The sequence below is a fragment of the Varanus komodoensis genome, unplaced genomic scaffold (genome assembly GCF_004798865.1).
Source record: "Varanus komodoensis strain SLA01 unplaced genomic scaffold, ASM479886v1 scaffold9, whole genome shotgun sequence".
NCBI classification, from domain to species: domain Eukaryota; kingdom Metazoa; phylum Chordata; class Lepidosauria; order Squamata; family Varanidae; genus Varanus; species Varanus komodoensis.
The window spans coordinates 27,577,156-27,597,780 of NW_025336598.1; the positions used below are offsets into that span (position 1 = coordinate 27,577,156).

Here is a 20,625-nt window from a genome sequence, read left to right on the forward strand (position 1 = left end):
AATCCTTGGCTTGCGGGCACAGAGGGGGCCTCCATCCAGCTCACCAGCATCTCCCCCAGGTCCTTCCCCTTAACACTGTTTGTAGAGAAAAGATGTTTCCTACTGAAAATCTCTTAGAACAGAGAGGAATTATTTCCCCTGCTCTTCTCCACACTTGTGCATTTAGACTTTTAAAAGGCCTGCATTAGTGCCCATTGATTTTTTTAAAGAAAACCTGAGTACTACATGTGGTACAGATTGGGAGAGGGGCACTGGGGATAGAGCAACTAACCCCTCTGTTTCCCATGCTGCAACTTTCCTCAAAAATTGCTGCTCCCCTGCTCCAATCAGGCTTTAAAAAATCTTCAAGGGAGATGCAGAGAGAGTGTGTGTGCGCATGCACATGTGTGTATGTGTACATTTGTGTGTGTGCAAATGAGATCTGAGGAGGGACATGGAAACACATAGGAACATAGGACAGGAGTTGGGTGGCCATACCCACAAAGGGCATGTGGCACCCAATGTGCTTGCCTTCAGGTAATCTGGCCTTTGGGTTGAAAAAGATTCTCTAGCCCTAATATATGGTCTTAAAAGTCAAAACCAGCACCTTGAAATGGGCCCAGAAGCAATGAGGCAACCAGTGCAGCTTCCTGGAATGGTTATACTGTGATCCCATCTTGATCCACCTCCTAGCAATCTAGCAGCCAAATTCTGTACTAGTTGAAGCATTCATTCATTCATAATATTTTAACCCTGCCCTATACACAAAAGCATCTCAGGGCAGCTTACAAAAATCAAAACAAACAATCCGACAGAGTAACAATAATTAAATAAATAGTTAAATATGCACATGAAACCAACAACATTTCACAAGTGAAGAAAAATCAAAACAAAATCAAAATCAAAAATAGAAGCAAAATCAAAAACCAAAAAAGCGACTGTGAAGTTAAAACCTGGTTAAAATTCCTAACATTTAAAATGATAGGCAAATAAAAAGGTTTTCACCTGGTGCCGAAAGGAATATAAAGTTGGCACCAGGCGAACCTCTCTGGGGAGCGCATGCCATAGTCTTTTGGGTTGTCCCCAAGGGCCACTCAACAGCCTGTAGTAATGTGTTCAAGAACTTCCCTGAGAATGGACCACCATAGCCAGGTTATTCCTATCCAGGAATGTTCACGGCTGACAAACTAGTCAAAGGTGGGAAAAGGCACTTCTGACCACAAAGTTCACCTGCAGTGATACAGCTGGATCCAAGAGGCTCCTCCAACTATGCACCTGTGCTTTCAATGGAAATGCAACCCTACTGGCATCAGGGTGCACAGCCCGTTCCAAGCAACAGCACCTACCCACATGACCTCCACCTTTTCACGTTTCAGCTGGCTGGCCCCCATCCAGCTCATCATTGCACCCAGACACTCGCACAGCTCACCTGATTCAGAGAAAAAGGTAAAATACAGCAGCAAGTCAGCATGACACCTGACCTCCAGTCCACTGATAGCCTTCCACCACACTGATGTAAAAGGCACAGGAGATAAGATGGAGCTTTGCTGTACCCCACACCACAGTTGCCATTAGGTCAAGCAGCACCACTATGATGCTATAATGATGGAGGTATGGGAATACTGCAGGGGTCTCAAACTCAGCTTACCTGGGGGCCACTGGAAGTAGAGTCTGGGTGAGGCTGGGCCGCATCAAGTATTCCACCCCCGTGGTGGTGGTGGGCCGCTTGTCCCGCGTCGCTCCCAGAGGTGCTTTGAAGGCCGCAGGGCCCCTCCCCCGGGCCCCACCTGTCCCGGCAATTGGCCCACAGGCCGCGAGTTTGAGACCCCTGGAATACTGCTAGCTACTCGGAGGGGGAGGGCTAGATGGAGATCATGGTGTAAGAAAAGGATGTTTTTGAAAGCCTCCTCACTGTTTGCTTGATGCCCTCTCCAATACTATTTGGCAGTATGTTTACACTAATGGGTCAAATAAAAGCTTGGAATGGAAGTTACTGACGATACAGATTATTCATGCATTTATTTCTTTGATTTGTATCCTCCCTTTCTATCTATCTTCTTCTATCTACCTACCCTAAGTGGCACTCAAGGTGGCTTTCAGTCTTATATAACATTTGATTAAAACAGTAACAACAGTAAAACAAATGCATTAAAGCATAATTAAAACACAACAATAACAGGACAAAAATAACATCTCTCCTCCTCCTCACCTACCCCCCATTTTTTCTTTATTATTGGTTTCCTGCCATTTTTGCTAGATATCATGTTATCTAACAGCTAACCCAGCACCCCAAATGGTGCCAAAATGAAGCCACTAAGAAACCAGAAAGAGGCATTAGCATTGCCAGTAAAACCCTGGGGTTTGCAGAAGTACAAAACTATCTTTTGAAAAACAAGCACCACCAACCAGCCCAAAACAACAGAATGAAAACTAAGCATACTGAGTGGTTACCTGGAATTACAAAATGTTCAGCGTTAAGTCGGAAAGAAAAATTGGGGCGTAAATTCACCCATCTGAGCCCTTAGAGCTTATCCTACAGGAAGACATGGCTGGCCAGCTGAAATGCTCTCCTGTCAAGGAATGAAGCCATAATGCAGGGAAGAGGAACTTTTTTTGTTGGGAGGTTGAAGTGCTGATGTAATTGCTATGCCCCATTTTAGCTTCCTCTGTGCTGAGGGAGATATGAAGGCACCAGGAGGAGCAGCCCGGTGCCAGCTGTGCCCTGGCTTTGAGTGCCATCCCTACAGGGCTGGTGCTGAGACGGGTGGCTGCAGCAGGGGAAGCAGCTTGCTGGAGAATGCCCACTCTTATGTCCAGTCAGAGCATAGATAATGGAGGGTTTCCTCGAGGTGCTGGGGCCTTAGGCCAAGTCCCACTGGCTAAAGGAATCCAAAGAGGCTCTGAGGGACGCCTCAGAAACCTGGATTGGGCCCATGGGATGTCCCATCTTTGCAATACTGGAGCACGTTCTTTCACAGCTCCCTTGCCACTCCTTCATCTTCTTAGCCTATTCCCATTCATTTTCATCTCCTCACTGCACCTCCTTTGGCCGTGTCATTCTGCACTTAACAAAGCCTTTCTTTTTCATAGTCTTCTCATTATTTAATTGCACATTCACCCTAAAACTTGTGTTTCTCCTTGAGATTCGATGACTCCTGCTGATCTTGTTTTCACCATCAATTTCTTTTTGGAGCATCACATGGGCTCTCAGAATATCTCTTTCAATAATCTGTACCTATTTCAGATACCCACTTCCTTCTGGTCTTTGTTCAATATTCCTCTTTCTGACTTAATCTTTCTATCTTTTCTTGAAACTATTGCTTTTGCTCTTTGATGGGTGTCTTTATTTCTCATAATGATAAAACATTCATTTTCCTTTTGGTTTATTTAATAATCATTTCCTTGTTCAGAACACCAATGTCTTACTCCTGCTTTATTTTTCCCTTTTTCTTGCCCCTGTCATTTCCCTTTTTTCTACCTTCCATCACACAGTCTCAATGCTGTTTTTTTCTTCACGCATTTCCTCCACTCAGTTGATCCAAACTTTTGATTATGCATCTCTCTTCTATATCCTCTATTATTTGGGATTGTTTCTCCCTCTTTCAGTCTCCATTGTCCTTCCTCATCTTTTCCTTTCTTGTTAGTCCTATTAATTTATTTTTGAACTAGGTTATTGTGTTTCTATCAACCATTTCAAGCTGTTTTTCTGCTCTGTTGCTCATGTTATATGCACTACTTATCCATGGATGTTACCAAAGCATCTGAAGGTCAAACTTTCTGAGACAGTTTGTTTCCCCCACCTCAGCTCTGCCTTTCTTATACTTGTCTTTCATCTGGCATAATGCTGCTATTTTTTCACCCATCAGGGCATATAACCTACGTGTAAACTTTCAATTCTTGTCTTAATTTTTCTGTTCAGTTCAGTCTGTCTTTCAAACTTCCTGTTTTCCTCTTTGGAATATTATCAAAATTGGGCTAAATCCTTGTTTCATTTTTCTTCCATTATGTCTTCTTACTGTTCTGGCAATATTCTTCTCCTTGGGCCTCTTTATTCATACCTTTTGCCTTTTGTTTCAGTCCTTAATCCAGTTGCTCAACATACTCAAATGCTTTTCATTCCAGCCACATCGGTCCTCTTTTTGGTTCTCTTCACTGGCTCTTATTTCTCTTTCATCTTCACTAGAAACTCCACAGCCTCTGCCTCAAAGTGCTTCTGCATGCTCTTGCTCCACACTCCTCCCATATCTCCACTTTTATTCCACATCTCCATCCTATTTTTCTTGGTACCCTCTATCAGTGGACCATCAGTGAATTTGTTGGTAATGGTTTTTATGCAAAGAAGAACTCCGCAAAGTCTGCCCAAGCACAGTTAACTGGGTAGACATTGTCATTTTTATTGAAATAAATAGAACTTTGCAATTGAAGAATCACGTTCAGCAATAGCATCTTCTACCAAATGGTTCCTTTTCTACATGCAACATCTGAAGAGAACTTCAGAACTAATCAATTACTAGTTTGCCATAAGCCACACTTAAAAAGTGAGTTGTAATTTTGAGGAATTAAAGTGTGAATTGCAATTTTGCCATTTTGAACCCTTGCATACTTATTAATTATAGCCATCTGGCAGCAAATCTTTCAGGCTGTAATTTTGAAACAAATCCTTAGTGTATCAACAATCAGATATCAATGATTCATAGCCCAATCCTACATGAGCTTCGAAGATGCCAGTGGGTCTTACTCCAAAGTAAGGACACACAAGATTGTAGCCACCACACTCTATGCACTATGCAAAGGCAAGACCTACTGAGTGGGATGGGCTTGCGACATACAGCATGCTATTTGGGAAGATACCAAATCCTTCCCCATGCAGGGGGTGCAAAGGAAGGGATGGCTGGGAAAGTTCTTGTGTGTACATGCCACACCCCTCCCTGTGGAAGTTCTTTGTATCCAAGCTGGAGTGACTACGTGCAGAAGGACAAAGTTAAATTGGCTGTCATCCTCCCTCTTCAGCAGTATATAGCATGAGCAATATCCAACTCTCCACTAGTGCTAACAAATTACACTGCACTAACCCAAGTGACCTCTAGTGCACTACTAATACTGTTAGCTGGTGTGATGGGTTTTCCAGGGAAGCTAGATATACAATGCAACTTACATTAGTGCAAGAGTCAACATTGATATCAACCCATTCTACCAAAATTCTCTGTGTTCTTTTTAGGGCAGATTTTTAAAAAGACTATTATCCAAATTCTTGTAAAAGGTTCTTCATAATTCTATATCCTTGATAAAATGGGGATAATGAGGAAACTTTACAGAAAAACAAGTATTCTGACATAATGCCATGGCATTACAAATGGGTCTGAAGTTCATAATACATCTGTTTTTGACAAAAGGGGAGGCAAAACAGTAAAATAGCTAGGAAAAAGTGAACAAACCAATTTACATAAATGCACAGCTGAAAATTAGCAAGTGTGAGCAAATGGATTTGCTTTGTGACTAAACAAGAGAGACTCTCATGTGCCTTAGGACAAACATATGCAACATGGTATGTGGGAATATGTATTCAAACAGACTGTATGCCAAACCTTGATTAAATAAATTATTATGTTTCTATATATAGCTAGCTGTAAGTGTTTTACAAAATGATGAGTTACACACAGCCTTAAATGAAATCCTGAATCCAAGCATCTTTTTTGGGTTTATAGCTTCCCATTTTGCCAGTGGTCAGCAATATATCCCCATATTTTCCTCATAGATACGTAATTTTGTCCACAAGGTGAATGCTTGCTGAAAAATGCTTTCAAGTTTCAACGATCAACCAGAACATAACTGAACGTTAACTCACACACAGACATGTCTGCTCTATCGTCAGGATTTATTGTGAATTCTGAATTTAGGGTTCTTTGGAGAAGCTGTGGGAGGAGGGCAAAGGGAGCCATATAAGATAACCCCGCATGGTTATACTGAAGAAAGCATGTCAAGGTAAGAAACTCTCCTTTCATCATTCTGAAGCTTAAAAGAGACTCACAAGCAATTTGCAAATAAAATCCCCTCAGAATGAATTATGAAAGTTCCCAAGGAAAAGACTAGAACCGTCCTGGCTCTTTCAGGCTGTAATGTGGCCGTTACCTTTAAACTCTTCCCAGCTAGAAGCAGAACGTGACGGGCCAGCTGACAAGCCTGACGAAGCCCTTGAATCTGATCTTCGTTTTTAATTTCTATGTAGTCTTCCCAGTCGGGTACAATGCCTGTCGTCACGTAGTCTGGCTTCTTTATGTGCTTGGAGAGAAAAAGGATTGAAAATTAAGATCAGAAAACAGAGCATGACAATGGGATCATTTTCTCAGATAGAGCCTCCTGCTTCATGGCAGCTTGCCCTTTCAGTCGTCGTAGCGACCTTCCTAAGCCATCAGGGCAACCCCTCAAGGCTGCCTCCGTATTTCTCCCACTGCCCTTTTGAACTTAACATTGCCTGTTACCAGCAACTGAGGGTCTGTTAAACTCACAGCACTGAAATTCAAGATACCACAGCAGTTTGGCACTCTGAGGCTTAAAAGCGCCTCAGAACACCACACTAATTTCTGCTTGGCCTCCTCCTTAAAAAAGGCTATTTTTGGACAAAAGCTGCTGAAATTTGTTTGATTCTCAATGGATGTATAGCTTAAAAAGGAGAAATCCTGACATGTTTACTTAATCACATGGAAACAGATGGGAATTCTGCTGGAACGACGAGGAATTATACCAATGAATTTAGCAGATTGCTTTGTTTATCCACATCAGTGTATTTCATACCCGGACAGATACACACGCACACGCACACATGCACGTGCTCATGATCCAACTACTAGCACCTCTAAAATGACAGAAGCCAGGCCTCCCACCTGCCTGGATGTTACACCACAGCGCTCAAGTAACAGGGAGACCAGAGGGCCGCCTCCTTACCCTTTGTGAAGGCTTTCTACACTAATGCTTTTACAAGGCTACAGAGGGGGTACATGATTTGTCTAAAACCAGAAGGAACCAGTGGGGCAAATCTTGTGGTCTTCTTTAAGTTGACCCCACCTCAAACATATACACAATCCTTTCCCTCATAAAAGAAACAGTGTTGCACCACTTGCTCTTAGAAAACCATTGCTGCTAATACTCAGGTGTATGATGAGAAGGCTGGGTAGGGTTATTCTGTTGTGAAAACCACACTGTGCTCAACCTTTCCATCTTTATTATCATTTCCTCACTAGAATAGTATTGCCTCATGGGCAGGGAAAGGCCTTGTGGGTAGGGCCCTGTGTAATTCAGGGCTCTGAAGGAGATGCAACACACCTCTGACTACGAACAGAGACACACTGCAACATGCATACTTTGGAGCTTTTCGAATGAAGGCAGTGTCGGGGCAGGAGCAGCCCTTCTTTCCTCAGCCATGTTTCTAAATGCAGCACACTGCTGCCTTCTCTTTCTCCCTGGCTGACAGCAGGATGCCTGCATCTGTGAGACGCTCTAAGAGCAACCAAGTTGTGGCATAGAGAGTAGGTGCCAAACTGGATGCTTCTATATGAAGATATTTGAGAGTTGGTGATTTTCTCCTTGTAGGGGCACAGTCCTATGGGTTGTGTCTTGACATGCAGAGGCCCTGAATTCAGATGTTTACAATCACCCTGTGCAAGGCAGAAGGAGCACTGGGGCAATTTTGCCTACCCTCCTCCTGCCCTGCCCTTTTCAGTAATTTTTTACCCAACTAATGAAGGCATTGCAGTTGGTGCTTTAGGACCCTTCCCCACCCACCATCCTCCCTCCCTCATTTGTGTTTGAGTTCTCAGCATAGGTGGCTCTTTCTGCACCAGCTGCAAGGTGGAGGGAAAGCAAACCTCCAACTCCCTCACTGGCGGTCAGGGTGCTGTCTCTGATCTCCAGTGGGAATCCAAACCATCCTTTGGGCCATCAGATGCTGCCCAGGTGCCACTGGATTGCCCCCTTAGATGCTTTAATTTTCTTCAAAGGAATGGTGGATACATAGATGGATGAATAAATAAAATAGGTTTGGATCCTGGCACCAGATCCCAGGACTGAGCTAGCCCTTTTGTCAAATTTTGCCTTTGACTGAGGTATGAAATTTTGCTTCTCTTTGCTCTGTTTATCTGAAGCTACCAGTACCTTTACTGAAATACATGTTCTCTTTTTCCATTCTGCTGCAGTCTGGTTGTATAGTTTTACCTGCCTTTGGACAGAGAATGTGACTAGTTCTTATTGTGGTGATAAACCAGTGTGACTGGACTGTTCCACTGCAGGTGGAGACTCATATAACAGAATGCCCCTTCCTACCAAAATGGAAAAAAAAATCCTACAAAGAAAATTGGCAAGTCAGAATAAAGGCTAGGCTAGAACTTAGCACCCGGACATGCCAGTTTTGCATGTTAAAGGAGATGCTGTTTCTTTTGGTTTTGTATTTTGTTTGGAAGGCTGTACAATTCCCCACATGCAGCCTGAAGTAAATGCAAGTTCACATATAAATAAAACTAGGCCAGAATAAGGAAACATGGGTGCTTTGGAACACAGCATAACGGCAAGTTAAATTTTACACTGTATTTTTAGTGAGGATGCCTCAGATGCCTCACTATTCCCTATCTGTCTTCTGATCTCAAAGCCAAAAGGCAAAAAAGCACCAAACAGGCAGGCACCTCAGCACTGCACTAGTGTTAGCTGGCAAGGAATGAGTCAAATCGGAGCCTAATCACTATTTTTAGAGAACAAATTCATCCACAGCAGTGCAGATTATTCTGAATAAAAATCTGACCACCTGGATTCCACAGTCTATGCAAATCAATTTTCAGTTTAAACTTTTGCTACCGCATTTGTCCTGAGCAGAATACCCATGTATACATGAATACCAGTGCCAGTGCTATCACTTGCATCTGAGAATTTGGAAAGTATCAAAGCTGACCGTTGTATCCAATATTATTTATAACTTAAATCCTATTCATTTCGATGGATCTATTTTATCTAGGACTAAAATTGGATGCAATCCACAAAGCTCACCTACAATTCTCAATCATAGGATCATTGCTGTCCTTGGACAAAGCACTCACTTTGCTTGAACAACTCATCTATAAAATGGGAACTGGAGACTCCTACATCATAGAATAGTTAGAAAAATATACTAGAATGCAGCTTTGCAAATAAAATAGTGCTTTATAAATGAAAATTCTACATTTCTTGCTCTAACTCAATTAAATGTTACCCATTTCCACATAATTTGGTTCAACTTTGTGAGGTAGCCCAGTCTTTAATTTAAAAACATTTGTTTTTAATGGTGCCAACTGGAAAGTTGCAGTCCTCTATAAACTTATATTGACATATATCACAATAATATTAATCATATTTATTATTTATAAATGAGAACAGGCCCTTCAACTTAGTGGAACTAAGTTAACTGAATCTTTAGAAGATCAGGCTGTATGGCTCCACTCTTAAACTAAGTTAAATGAACCCAGTTTAAGGAAAAGCATGTCTAAAGCAATATACATAATCACAACAATTAAACAGCCCAAGCTAGTGCTTTCAATGAATCCCCAAAAACAAAATGACAGTATCAATACACACTTTTTGAATGAGGGGTAAAATATACTTTTTGAACTTGCAAAAGACTACTTCTAACCTGTAACAGGAAGGCTTACTTGATAAAGTACACAGTGCAGGGCAGCTGATAGACGTATTAATATGCATTTCATTTTAGTTGGGAACAATTCAGCAATACTGGAGTTGCACTGAAATGTTTTTAAGCTTGCTGTGTTAAAAATGTACACTGTAAGAACTATGATTTTTGCTCAAGTGTGGTCAATTCCTATTGACTTGACTTATAACCAATTGCACAATAACTTTCTTTTTATAAACAAGAGATTTTTATAAAAAAAATCACATTTGGGTCACAGCAGCTGAAGGAGCATCAGATTTAAACTGGCTGAGAAATTGATTTGGCGCTCTCTTTAGCATAGCAGGGAGCAGAAAACTTTGCACACCAGTATTCCAATATCAAATCCCAGGTCTTGGTAACAAAACCATGATTCAAACTCCCAGCTGTTGGGGATGAATATACTTGATCACTCGCTGTCAACCTTTATATTGACTGAAGAAAGGATCAGATAATAGAAATTGCAGTACCTTTGGAACTGGATGAGCTGCAGAAACCATAGCTGGTCTGACTATGCTATAAGGAGCATTGCTTTGTCTCTGAAAAAAGAGGTGCCTTCTTTGATGAATGCTTGACTGCTTGGGTAAGTAGATACAATCAACTGATGAAGAGTAAAGTAGCTGATGGCCAGTAATACAACCTGTGAATTGAGATACAGATATAATCTCTACATAAAAGTAATGGTTAAATGACCTTTTATTACTACATTACTAAGTTGTAATAACATTAAAATATGAACAAAAACTGGCTTACAAAAAGTTCTGCTATGCTGTATCTTTACAAGCACAGCATATTTATAATCACAGATGGTACTGCTGGGAGCAACATCAGGATCTTTTAGTTTAGTTAAATATATTTAGCAAATTGACAAATATGGCTGAGAATGGATGAGCAGAAGGTAGGTCAGACAGGCGAGGGTTTCTGATTCCGATTGTCTAATAACAGCAACAATTAAATACCCCCCTTCGAAAAATAGGTTGCTGGAAAAAATGTTTTTTTGGGAAACGCAAAAATGGATTTTTGAGTGGAACAATGTAAGAACTTTGTTCTAGTACAGATAACAAATTCCTGGGTGGCACATGTGCTCAGAGGCACTTTGTTCTTTCAGTCTTACTTATGTCCACTTGTCTGATTCTCTATTTTGCAGCAGCTAAGGCTGCATCAATTGGTGGACCTCAGGGTTCTAGAAAAACAAAGTAGATCCTACAAACTAAAGTCTTCCTGCTCCTGCAGCAGAGAATAATGACTTAAATTAAGCCATATTAAATGACAGTCCATTAAATTATCGGGAGAAACCAAGATACAGGGACAATGCAAGGTACAGACGTACCTTGTTTGATTGTGCTTTGCTTTATTGAGCTTCACTGATATTGTGTTTTTTACAAGCTGAAGTTTGCGGCAGCCCTGCATAGAGGAAATCCATCGGCATCATTTTTCCAAGAGCATTTGCTCACTTCACATCTTTGTGCCACACTTTTGTAATTCTCACAATATTTTAAACTATTTAAATATTTTTATATTTGTTATGGTGATCAGTGATCTTTGATGTTACTTTCATTGCGGTTTCTGAACACTTTTCAGTAATTTGTTCCTATACCTTTATTTACCATGAATTTAAATAGCTGCATTAATCTCAGGTTCATTCATCTGTCACTCCGTGTACATTGTATAGAGTGAAATTACAATATTATAAAAAGGAACTCAGATAATGTACTGGATCCGGAGACAGATAAGCCACATTTCATCAAGCAACAAGACTTTCTTGGTTCCTTCCCAAGCAACCCTTTGTACCACTCCCTAAAATTCACTACAGAGGCTCATGGGCTCCTCTGGAGTGGTGTGCAATGGCACACAGGTGGCTGCAGGGAAGCAGGGAGATCGGGAGAATTAGCAGGCTTGCCTTAAGTGAACATACGTGATTTTCCACTCAACTCACTCAAGTCATCAGCGGATCCCAAATATTGTTTGTCTTACTCTAAAGATGCTAGAAGGTGGAGAAGAGAAAAACCAAAATCGAAAGCATGAGAAAGAGCTTGGTAAAGGAGTAACAAAGATGGTGCAAACCGAGTAATCTAAAGAGACTGAGCCCAACTGCAGGGGGCGCGGGGAAAGGTTGCCAGCATTCCAGACCACTGCCAGTGGCTTGGGCTGATGGGAACTGAAGACCAAAACATTTGCAGGTTACCAGGTTCGGGAAGACATCCAGAGGTGCCGATAAAGGAATGCATATACTGGCATTCTTTAATTTCCTTGAGTGTCTTTCCCTTCTAATTAATCATTTGGTCCGGTAGTCCACATCGCCATTAAGACTGAGAAGGGCCTAGGTCCTTTTCTGAGGGAGTACAACCCAATGAACTCAATGGGGCTTAATTCTGAATGAACATGTTTAGAACTGAGCTGCAAAACATTTGGATGGAGATACTGCGTTGAATTAATTAGGACTAATTTAGATTCCATTGATTTCTATGGGTCTGTTCCATGTATGACTAAATCTGGATTTGACCCATTTCATTTGAAAATATTAATGAATTTCATAGGACAGGTTATCTATTGCAGGGTCTAATTGTGAAAGCAGCTGTATATTCCAGCTTGTAAGAGTACCCTGGATTTCAGAGAGATACCCCATTATAGGGCTTACGAATTGATATATTGTATAGAGTTCCATCTGATCCTGCCGTTTATTGCATTTTTTGTCCCGTTCAGTGATTTGTTTAACATGTTTAAAATGTTAGTTTTAGGATATGTTAGGGAAAAACTTGGCTTTGTTTGTTTTCTTCAAGGACACTAGCTTTTGGGTTCTACTCATTTGTCTCTTACAAAATACACCCCTTGTAGCTAAGGCAGAGCCATTTCCCCTTCAGCATTTGTAAAATATTTAGCTTCTTTTATACTTCCCTCCTCATCTTATATTCCATAGAACATATGAAATACAGAAGCTTGCCTTCACCCATTTATTTTAATTAGAACAGTGGGACACTCTGTTCAAGAGCCCAAAAAATACAGAACAAAAGACCTGGCTGAATAGGAGCTGCCATTTGAAGAATTTCTGCAGCGTTCATAATGTTCTTTCCAGATTTTGACAAGTGGCAAGTAAGCGAAAATTGCTTAGATTTGTATAGCACCTCAAGGGATGACAGAGGCGCAACATATTACCAGCAACTTTCTCCTCCCCATTATCCCACAAGTATAGTATATGGGCTAAATGGGCAGGAATGGAAAGGGAGAGCTTAAATCTTCCTTGCAGAGGCAAGCAAGAGGACACCCTATGGTTATGAAGGGAAAGAGGGCTGCCGCCAATGTTATTTCAATAGATATGGGGCTTGCCTCCTACGTCTATAAAGATGTCTGCTAGGAACAGGAGCAACAGATGTATATGACAGAAAGTCCAACAGACTCATGAAGAAACGGTGCCTTGAACATGGCCAACAGTTCACAAATCCATCAGAAAGCCTGTTGGAGGTGCATACCATTTGACATCCACTCCACAAAAGCATGGAAGAGGCTTATTGGCCCCTGCTTGCAAAAGGCAAAATAAGGTGCAGCCTGGAGAAGAAAAACTTGCCATGTATGGCTCGGAGAACAGACTCCAAAAGAGACCTCAGAAGTGCCCCCCTTGGGCAGTTGAATAGGCACACTTTCCATAAAGGGGCATCCCTTGATGATCACACTCTATCAGGAGTCATAAATTTCAGTGGCACTACTACAGCACTCTTCTATGTAGACCACCGAGTTAGCCTTGTGGCTAATTACAAAGGGCATATGCAAAAAGTAGCTCGAAAAACAAGAAAGGCACCTTCCATTATGGCATCTTATAAGAACAACCTTCCCCCAACCCACACACAATTTACTGTCCTTATTGAAAAAATGTCTTTCTCGGGACCGTTGGGAGTGGTCCAGTCTCATAGTTTCCTGTACCAATTTCTGTGTACAAGTACTATAGATACTACTATTTCTCCATACACAATAGGCTATAAAAATTCTCTCATAACTGATCTGTAAGTTCAGTTAGGCAACCTATAGCCCCCCTCCCCCCGAGCTGGTTTGGCCTACGTCTTCCAGTACAGCCCACCATTTCCCCATACACTCCTGGTCCCTCAAGATCTGATTCTGTATCCTTGTCTTGCCAAACTTTCTCCAGTCTATTCTGTCAAGTCCGAGTTTAACATGTAAACAAGGGGGGGGGGGGTTTCACACAACATGCCAAGCCACCCTGTAAATAAGCCTGGGGAAGTGGGTTGCTAATGGAACAATCTGTAGTGCATCCAACAGGCAATGGGCAGGTTCACACAACATGCTATCCCACCTTGAAAATAAGACTGGAAGGGTGTCTATGGGGCAACACATGGTGCACTCAAGAGACAATGAGATTCACTGTGCGTTATTCTCCCCCTCTAGTCCTCCAGCTAGTATTGCAGTGTCCTTTGTGGCCAAACCTGCTTTGTCTCTCCCTCTTCACTCTGATTACTATTGCTCCTCACTTGTTACCATGCAGGGGTTTTTTTCAGAGCCTCAAAAATGCACATTTGAGGTCATATAAGCCCTGTTCCTTACCAGCTTCATTGGTTACCAAATAAGACCAGGTCAGCCTTAAGGTGCTTGCATTAATGTATAAAGCCCTAAACAGCTTAGGGCCTGAAGATCTAAAGGAATGTCCCCTCCCATACATATCTACCCGGATCCTAATATAATCTACGGAGGTCCTTCTCCAAAAGCCACCTTTAAAAGAAGGAGGGGGCCACAAGGGCGAGGGCCTGCTCAGCAGCTCCTCAAGGAGGCATGCCAGGTGCCAACCCTTTATACATTTCGGTACCAGGTTAAAACCTTTTTATTTTCCCACAATTTTATCTGTTAAATAGGAGCACTCAATTTTTATACTGGTTTTATTCACATTGTCATGGACCTGCTGTGGATTATTTGATATATTTTGGTATGTTGTTGTTGTTAATAATAATAATTGTTAATTAAATTTGAATGTTATTGTTGATGTCCCATTGATATCAGTTTATGTTACAGTGTGTTTTAAGTGGTTTTTATCGATTGTATACCATTTACAGAGCTTTTACTAAAGAACGGTATTTAAAAGCCATACATACATATGAAATACATATTGTGGTGACTGGCCCTAGACATTTGTGCAATGGTGTTTTTAATTTTGCTGCTGTGGGTGCTGGTCTTTTGGAGATGCACAAGTGAGCATTTATAGCTGTCCGATATAGTCTTGCCTTGGGTGATGTCCTTTTAAGTTTCTGCTGTCAAAGGGAGGCAAGCACAGTTGGTAACACAGATGGAAATTGACAAGACAAGACTACATATAGGCTAATCTTCATAGAGTTGCCAAGCTGTCAGCTGAAAATTGCAGATAAAATGGGAGGGAAGATAGGTACAACAAAAGGGGGTGGCAAAAGTATCTCCCCCTTAACAAGGTGATCCTCTTGATTTCAAGTGCCGAACTGACAATTTCCAGTGCTCTCCACATTTTCAGTACTTCCCTGGAGATACTAGCCAATACACATACTTTTTGCAGCTCCTTGCCATTGGAGTTACTACAGTTCCCTGTTGTGGTTATTATGTGCCATCAAGTCATCTCTGACTTACAGTGACCCCATGAATGAACACTCCAAAATGCCCTGCCCTTGACAGCCCCGTTCAGCTCTTGTCAACTCAAGGCTGTGGTTTCCTCTATGGAATTGGGCCATCTCCTACTGAGCCTTCCCAGTCTTCTTCTCCCTTCAACTTTCCCTGGTATGTTTGTCTTCACAAAAGAGTCTTGTCTTCTCAAGATGTGCCCAAAGTACAACAGCTTTAGTGTTGCTCTTTTTGCTTCCAAGGAACGTTCTGGCTTGATTTGATCTAGGACTCACTTGTTTATCTTTCTGTTGATCCAAGGTATTTGCAAAGCTCTTCTCCAGTACCATGTTTCAAATGCACCAGCTTTTTTCCATCAGCTTTCTACACTGTCCAGCTTTCATACCCATACCTAGTGACTGGGAATACAACACTGTAGATGATGAACAAGTGTGGGTGCATCCTTTGTCCCATACCTTTCTACCACATATGAGTGTTTTTGTGGGGTGGGGAGACTTTGGGAAATGTGCACTTTCTAAAAACTAGGAAATGGATGCAAATTTCATGGATGGGAAATAAATGTAGGAGAAATATATGCAGACTTCACAACTTCGAAGTAAATTTGCATTATATTTCCTCTCCACTTACTTCCAAGCCAAGAAACTGTGTCTATTACCCAGTTTTAAAAAATGCATACATTTTTGAGACAGTTAAAAAAAGTGGCAGAAAAGTGGCTCGCCCGCACGCACCTCCGGCACCACCTTTCCAGCCCACGCCCAGCACCAGCACCTTTCAACTGGCCCCGTGGTGGAAAAGTTTGAGGGCCTCCGTTCTACTGCATTCAGCCACATTCTTGGGGCGAGGGTTAGAACTGCCATGGAACTGAAGCAACCACAGCAGCAGGTACTCTTGAAAAGGAGTAGCAAAAGGTAGGGCATTAGTATCTCCCCAGTCTGCAGTAGCTGCAGACCCAGGTAAGTACAAAATATATGGAGGTCACTGAGAATGTCTGTTCACCACTTGAAACTGAGATGGTTACATTGCTAAGGGGAAGGTATTTTTGCCACCCCCTTTTGGTGCAACCTTTCCCCCCTTCACTGGTTATTTTCAATGTGTAGCTTGGCTACTGTGTACAAACTACCCTATATGCGGTTTTGTTGTGCCTGTTTCCCTCTACATTCCCTTTGACAGCTGAACCTTAAAAGTATATTGACCAGACAACTCTGACTATATCAGATAGCCGTAAGTGTGCATTTGTGCAGCTCCAAAAGACCACCACCAAGAGCAACAACAACAATTTGTAAAAATTATGAAGATATTTATTTATTTCATTTTATACCACCCAATATTAAAACCAAGAGTAATTTTTAACTATTAAAATTCTGAGAAAATAATAAGGTTTTTACCTAGTGCCAAAAAAATAGGTGGCAACAGGTGTACCTCTTTGGGGAGCTTATTCCATAATTGGGGCACCCTAACCAAAATGGCCCTTCTCTTGGTAGCCTCTCTCTTTACTTCATTTAGAAGACCTCCTTGAGGACCCCAGAAGATGTTAGGACCTGGGTAGGTACACGCAGGATGAGGTGTCCCTTCAGATAACCTGGCCCAAGTTAATATTAGCACTTTGAATCAGGCCTGGACTTCAACTGGTGGCCAATGCAGCTGAAAAAGGATGAGCGTTATATAATCTCATTGGCCACTTCCCAGTAACAACCTTACTGCCCTATTTTGAATTAATTGAATGCTTTTCTGGACGCTTTTCAAAGGCAGCCCCACATAGAGTGCACTGCAGTAGTCCAGCCGAGAGCTTGCCAGAGCATGGATCACTGTAGCTAGTCTCTGGCTGTCCAGATAGAGTTGTAGCTGGTATATCAGCTTAAGCTGGATCCAGGAGAACCCTGGAAACCTTGTTGTTCAGGAGGATGGCAACCCCAGCTAGGACAGGTTGAATGTCTCCAGCAACAGCATCTCAGTCTTGTCAGGATAGAACCTCACTTTGTTGGTCATCATCCAGTCCATTACCAAGTTCAGAACAGTCACTGCCTCGCCTCGATTTGATGAAAAAGAAAGGGAGAGCTAAGTATCATCCACATATTGATGGAGGAGGAGATGTAAGCTGCCTTGAGCCCTTTGTAGGAAAAAGGCAGGATATAAATCGAAAAATAAAAAAATACTGATGACATCTCAGCCCATACCTCCAGATACCTCCAGAATCCCTGTGGATTCATGTAGCTGTTAAACAGCAGAGGGGTTAAAATAGAGCCCTGGGGTACCCCATGGCATAACTGCCATGGTGCAGAGCAATAATCCCCCAGCATCACCTTCTGGAATTGGCCAGTCAAGCAGGAGCAGAACCACCACAATGCAGTACCTCCTATTCCTAACTCAGCTAACCTATCCAGAAGAATTCCATGGTCAGTGGTATCAAAAGCCTCGGAGAAGTCGAGAAGAATCAACAGGGTTGCACTCCTCCTGTCAAAGGACATCTCACAGGGAAACCAAGGCAGTTTCCGTTCTGAATCTTCAAAGTGCTGGGCAAATTCATCACAGCACGCTACTGAGGGTTTCACAGTTTCTTCCTCTGGCCCAGATTGTAGAAGGCCACAAGTCACTTGTAAAAGCTCTCCTGGTGAAAAAGAACTCTCTCCTTGCCACCCTCACTGCCACAGAGCAGGCTTGATCATGAGCCCTAACCCATGAGTTTTCCTCCACCTGTACTCTAGTCATCTCCCCTCTTGCTTTATTGCCCTCAACTCAGGCGTATACCAGAGAGCTGGTTGGGCTTGCCCAAGGAAAATACATTTGGGTGCAATTGTGTCAATGGCCTGAGCCATCTCCATATTCCACAGAGCAACCTGGGCTTTGACAGAAGCACCAGCCATACCAGCCAGGAACTCCTCCAGAGCCCTGGGGAAACCATCAGGATTCATTAGCCTCCAGGGGTGAACAATTTTAAAAGGTCCCCCACCATTGCAGAGGGGAAAAGGAACCAAAAGTCTAAATCTGAATAGGAAGTGATCTGCCCATGACAGGGAGTTGATGTTAATCCGTTCACTTCCAGATCACCATCCTCCTGCCCAATCAAGAAAGCCAGATCAAGAGCGTGTCCTTTTACATGTGTCGGACTAAGAACATCTTGAGACAGCCCATGGTTGTCATGGCAGCCATGAAGTCCTGAGCCACCCCAGATAAAACAGCCTCAGCATGAAAGTTGAAATCTCCCAGAAGCATCATCCCGGGCATCCTCAATGCCACATCTGAGGCCACTTTTGTCAGCTCAGGCAGGGTGTTTGATGGGCAGCGAGGTGAGTGGTACACCAGAACCCCTAATCTGTCTCAAGCAACCAGGTCAAGGTATAAACACTCAAGACCTGCACTGAGGTGGACGGGATGCCCAGAAAGGGAGATCATACTCATATAGGCCATGACTACCCCCCTCCCCGACCCCTGAGGCAATGCTGATGCTGCACCGAGCTGAGAGAGAGTAACCCCTCTCATTTTACCCGCCCAGGTCTCAGCAATGCAGGCCGGGTCAGCCCCCTCATCCACAATCAACTCATGAATGGGGGAGAGCTTATTCTGGGCCCACCTGGCATTTAGCAGCAGCACCAGGCCCAAGAGCAAGATGGAAAGGCTGCTGGGAATCATCCAGTTGGGGGAAGAAACAGAAGAGGGGACAGGTGCAAGATATCTAGCTTCCCTTCTCCTCAGCTGGCTTGTTGATCCTCCAATGCTGTACCTCACCCTACCCATGACCTTCCTCCCAAAGTTACCCAGAACTATATTAAAATATATATATGATAAAAACAATGAAGATGCTAAAACAAATCAGCTGCCATACCTTTAATTGAGCAACTGCAAATCGGTGAGGGTTTGTCCCACTTAGACAAGCACCAAACATGCTCTGAACGGGTACCAAATGGGGAATGCCCTTTGGCACCACCCACCGGTCACTGCCCAAGGCTGCTGCTTTGGTTGGAGGTCCTCTAAAGAGGCTGCTGCTGGTGGTAAGTCCCCTCTATTGGCCCACCTTTCTGGGGCTGAAAAAATACTGCATAAAAAGCATGTCCCGGCTGTTCCAAAGTATTGCATGGGAACCGGTGGAAAGGGGTGGGTATCTTTAACTACTTTATCTTCTTACTAGATATCTCTGTCATAGTAAAGTTCTACTACTTCCTGCATCTTATAAGTCTTAACCATCTCAACTTTGGTCCAATCTTTGATTCAACTTTTCTTCCCACATTCAAGCTTGTATTAAGCCCCACTACTCTGGTTACTGGAGCTGCAGCATCTCCAAGAACTTCTGCCTTCTGTATAAAGATAATGCCAAAATGGCTGTCCACAGAAACTTGCTGTAGCTGGCCAGTGGACTCTAAATCCCTCTTTTAGGGCCAAACCGGCCATTACTTTAAATCTGCATCTAGCATCTACTCCCCCCTTTTTACTCTAGAAGAGGTTTAGTCTGAATCTTAGAAGCACCTAGCGGGTATGTAAAGTTTCTGCGCCTGACTGAGGCCCCTATAGCTACATGAGAATAAAAATGCAAAAAGAAAAAGAAACTCATAGCTGCTAAACACAGATTTAAAGTAATGATTGTTTTGGTGCTTACTCTTGATATTACATCAATACTTTCTAGTGCACTGTGTATCATAATAAAAATATTATTCAATGTAACCCAAATTCTGTGCTTAAAATGCTAAATTACGTGACCAGTATAAATGATGCAACGGAAGTAAATGCATAATTTGCTTATTTTGCATAATTTATTCTGCTAATCATGGATGAGGCAAAGCTATACTGAGAACCAGATCGCATCCTCTCACTACAGAAAAATTTGCTTAAACCCCATCTTGCTTCTAAGATTAGCAAGTGTAGCTTACATGCTTTTAGAGCCATCCTTTAAAAACATTCATTTTAGCTAAGGCCAATACTCATTGGATGCTAAATTCTCCAAGACTATATGAAAATGTGCACTGATGCAGTGCAATCTTATGATACAGAAATACACATAAACCTGCCTTCTAATTTTACTTTATATACATCACTATACTTCCCTCTGTCCCCTGATTTGCCTCCTCACTTATCTCCTCTGCTCCAGTGGCTTATCTCTTCTTATTTCTGTCTCCCTATGTTGGCTTTGCCACCTCCTCTCTAATCATCAAATCACTTCCCCCTCCTCCTTTACATATCTCGTTAAAATACCCTTGCCTCCTTATACCTGAACTCTGACAAAATTCTCACAACATCCACTCGGTGTACTGTCAATACCTAATCTATCCTACCACAGTCTCTCCAAACCAAGGAAAGATAGGTGTACATGCAGAACGCTGTACACAAAAAGTGCTCATCTTGAGTTTCCCAGTGCTGGATATCCGGATATGCCACTTTGGGCTCTGTAC

General features: G+C 42.4%; 1 protein-coding gene across 1 annotated transcript in view; it reads right to left on the reverse strand.

The window, feature by feature from the left end:
• METAP1D (methionyl aminopeptidase type 1D, mitochondrial) overlaps positions 1-20,625 on the reverse strand; it is a 99,939-nt gene that overhangs the window by 35,443 nt on the left and 43,871 nt on the right. Inside the window, exons 2-3 of the mRNA XM_044418043.1 lie at positions 10,132-10,301; positions 6,109-6,258 (exon numbers count right to left, since the gene is read on the reverse strand). Of these exons, the coding sequence (XP_044273978.1) occupies positions 6,109-6,258; positions 10,132-10,301 (320 nt within the window). The remainder of the gene's footprint in view (positions 1-6,108; positions 6,259-10,131; positions 10,302-20,625) is intronic.